The sequence below is a fragment of the Lepidochelys kempii genome, chromosome 4 (genome assembly GCF_965140265.1).
Source record: "Lepidochelys kempii isolate rLepKem1 chromosome 4, rLepKem1.hap2, whole genome shotgun sequence".
In the NCBI taxonomy this organism is placed as follows: domain Eukaryota; kingdom Metazoa; phylum Chordata; order Testudines; family Cheloniidae; genus Lepidochelys; species Lepidochelys kempii.
The window spans coordinates 93,942,399-93,946,252 of record NC_133259.1 but is presented as its reverse complement, the minus strand read 5'-3'; the positions used below and the strand labels follow the sequence as shown (position 1 = coordinate 93,946,252).

The window sequence follows — 3,854 nt, the reverse complement described above, 5'->3', positions numbered from 1 at the left end:
AAAGTGCTGACCCCCCTCATCCACCCTCTTACTCTACCATAAGAAGTTATAAATGATCTTTAAGGCCCTTTCCATAAAGAAGAAGCGGCCCACCTTCAAAATGTATGTTTCACTTAGGTCCTGTACCAAGGCGTGGCTCCACTCGTCTTCTTCCCTGCGGAAACGGCACAGACTCCAGTGGTTGTGCATTCATTCAGACCTTTTATTTTAAGTTCTCTTAACCATTACCACAAGGATCCCCATATAACAGTCTAAGCCCTGGTCTACACTAGGACTTTAGGTCGAATTTAGCAACGTTAAATCGATTTAAACCTGCACCCGTCCACACAGTGAAGCCCTTTATTTCGACATAAAGGGCTCTTAAAATAGATTTCCTTACTCCACCCCTGACAAGTGGATTAGCGCTTAAATAGACGTTCCCAGCTCGAATTTGGGGTACTGTGGACACAATTTGATGGTATTGGCCTCCGGGAGCTATCCCAGAGTGCTCCATTCTGACCGCTCTGGACAGCACTCTCAACTCAGATGCACTGGCCAGGTAGACAGGAAAAGAACCGCGAACTTTTGAATCTCATTTCCTGTTTGGCCAGCGTGGCAAGCTGCAGGTGACCATGCAGAGCTCATCAGCACAGGTGACCATGATGGAGTCCCAGAATCGCAAAAGAGCTCCAGCATGGACCGAACGGGAGGTATGGGATCTGATCGCTGTTTGGGGAGAGGAATCCGTGCTATCAGAACTCCGTTCCAGTTTTCGAAATGCCAAAACCTTTGTGAAAATCTCCCAGGGCATGAAGGACAGAGGCCATAACAGGGACCCGAAGCAGTGCCGCGTGAAACTGAAGGAGCTGAGGCAAGCCTACCAGAAAACCAGAGAGGCGAACAGCCGCTCTGGGTCAGAGCCCCAAACATGCCGCTTCTATGATGAGCTGCATGCCATTTTAGGGGGTTCAGCCACCACTACCCCAGCCGTGTTGTTTGACTCCTTCAATGGAGATGGAGGCAATACGGAAGCAGGTTTTGGGGACGAAGAAGATGAGGAGGAGGAGGAGGTTGTAGATAGCTCACAGCAAGCAAGCGGAGAAACCGGTTTTCCCGACAGCCAGGAACTGTTTCTCACCCTAGACCTGGAGCCAGTACCCCCCGAACTCACCCAAGGCTGCCTCCTGGACCCAGCAGGCGGAGAAGGGACCTCTGGTGAGTGTACCTTTTAAAATGCTATACATGGTTTAAAAGCAAGCATGTGAAAGGATTACTTTGCCCTGGCATTTGCGGTTCTCCTAGATGTAGTCCTAAAGCCTTTGCAAAAGGTTTCTGGGGAGGGCAGCCTTATTTCGTCCTTCATGGTAGGACACTTTTATCACTCCAGGCCAGTAACACATACTCGGGAATCACTGTAGAACAAAGCATTGCAGTGTATGTTTGCTGGCATTCAACCAAAATCCGTTCTCTCTCTCTCTGTGTTATCCTCAGGAGAGTGAGATATAATTCATGGTCACCTGGTTGAAATAGGGTGCTTTTCTTCAGGGACACTCAGTATAGCCCATTCCTGCTGGGCTGTTTGCCTGTGGCTGAACAGAAATGTTCCCCGCTGTTAGCCACAGGGAGGGGGGGAAGGTTGAGGGGGTAGTCACGCGGTGGGAGGAGGCAAAATGCGACCTTGTAACGAAAGCACATGTGCTATGTATGTAATGTTAACAGCAAGGTTTACCCTGAAAGAGTGTAGCGACTGTTTTATAAAATGTGTCTTTTTAAATACCGCTGTCCCTTTTTTTTTCTCTACCAGCTGGATGTGTTTCAATGATCACAGGATCTTCTCCTTCCCAGAGGCTAGTGAAGCTTAGAAAGAAAAAAAAACGCACTCGAGATGAAATGTTCTCCGAGCTAATGCTGTCCTCCCACACTGACAGAGCACAGACGAATGCGTGGAGGCAAATAATGTCAGAGTGCAGGAAAGCACAAAATGACCGGGAGGAGAGGTGGCGGGCTGAAGAGAGTAAGTGGCGGGCTGAAGAGAGTAAGTGGCGGGCTGAAGAGAGGGCTGAAGCTCAAATGTGGGGGCAGCGTGATGAGAGGAGGCAGGATTCAATGCTGAGGCTGCTGCAGGACCAAACCAGAATGCTCCAGTGTATGGTTGAGCTGCAGCAAAGGCAGCTGGAGCACAGACTGCCACTGCTGCCCCTCTGTAACCAACCGCCTTCCTCCCCAAGTTCCATAGCCTCCACACCCAGACGCCCAAGAACGCGGTGGGGGGGCCTCCGGCCAACCAGCCACTCCACAACAGAGGATTGCCCAAAAAAAAGAAGGCTGTCATTCAATAAATTTTAAAGTTGTAAACTTTTAAAGTGCTGTGTGGCATTTTCCTTCCCTCCTCCACCACCCCTCCTGGGATACCTTGGTAGTCATCTCCCTATTTGTGTGATGAATGAATAACGAATGCATGACTGTGAAGCAGCAATGACTTTATTGCCTCTGCAAGCGGTGATTAAAGGGAGGAGGGGAGGGTGGTTAGCTTACAGGGAAGTAGAGTGAACCAAGGGGCGGGGGGTTTCATCAAGGAGAAACAAACAGAACTTTCACACTGTAGCCTGGCCAGTCATGAAACTGGTTTTCAAAGCTTCTCTGATGCGTACCGCGCCCTCCTGAGCTCTTCTAACCACCCTGGTGTCTGGCTGCGCGTAACCAGCAGCCAGGCGATTTGCCTCAATCTCCCACCCCGCCATAAACGTCTCCCCCTTACTCTCACAGATATTGTGGAGCACACAGCAAGCAGTAATAACAGTGGGAATATTGGTTTCGCTGAGGTCTAAGCGAGTCAATAAACTGCGCCAGCGCGCCTTTAAACGTCCAAATGCACATTCTACCACCATTCTGCACTTGCTCAGCCTGTAGTTGAACAGCTCCTGACCACTGTCCAGGCTGCCTGTGTACGGCTTCATGAGCCATGGCATTAAGGGGTAGGCTGGGTCCCCAAGGATACATATAGGCATTTCAACATCCCCAACAGTTATTTTCTGGTCTGGGAAGAAAGTCCCTTCCTGCAGCTTTTGAAACAGACCAGAGTTCCTGAAGATGCGAGCGTCATGCACCTTTCCCGGCCATCCCACGCTGATGTTGGTGAAACGTCCCTTGTGATCCACCAGAGCTTGCAGCACTATCGAAAAGTACCCCTTGCGGTTTATGTACTCGGCGGCTTGGTGCTCCGGTGCCAAGATAGGGATATGGGTTCCGTCTATAGCCCCACCACAGTTAGGGAATCCCATTGCAGCAAAGCCATCCACTATGACTTGCACATTTCCCAGGGTCACTACCCTTGATATCAGCAGATCTTTGATTGCGTGAGCTACTTGCATCACAGCAGCCCCCACAGTAGATTTGCCCACTCCAAATTGATTCCCGACTGACCGGTAGCTGTCTGGCGTTGCAAGCTTCCACAGGGCTATCGCCACTCGCTTCTCAACTGTGAGGGCTGCTCTCATCCTGGTATTCATGCGCTTCAGGGCAGGGGAAAGCAAGTCACAAAGTTCCATGAAAGTGCCCTTACGCATGCGAAAGTTTCGCAGCCACTGGGAATCGTCCCAGACCTGCAACACTATGTGGTTCCACCAGTCTGTGCTTGTTTCCCGAGCCCAGAATCGGCGTTCCACAGCATGAACCTGCCCCATTAGCACCATGATGCATGCATTGGCAGGGCCCATGCTTTCAGAGAAATCTGTGTCCATGTCCTGATCACTCACGGGACCGCGCTGACGTCGCCTCCTCGCCCGGTATCGTGTTGCCATGTTCTGGTGCTGCATATACTGCTGGATAATGCGTGTGGTGGTTGATGTGCTCCTAATTGCCAAAATGAGCTCAGC

The 3,854-nt window shown here is 50.7% G+C and overlaps 1 protein-coding gene across 1 annotated transcript; it reads left to right on the top strand.

Moving 5' to 3' along the window:
* The first annotated feature begins 519 nt into the window (after positions 1-519).
* On the top strand, positions 520-2,391 carry LOC140910006 (uncharacterized). Its single transcript, XM_073340108.1, has 2 exons — positions 520-1,194; positions 1,784-2,391. The coding sequence occupies exons 1-2, from the start codon at positions 612-614 to the stop codon at positions 2,323-2,325; spliced, it is 1,125 nt and encodes a 374-aa protein (XP_073196209.1). The 5' UTR covers positions 520-611; the 3' UTR covers positions 2,326-2,391.
* Positions 2,392-3,854: the final 1,463 nt, after the last annotated feature.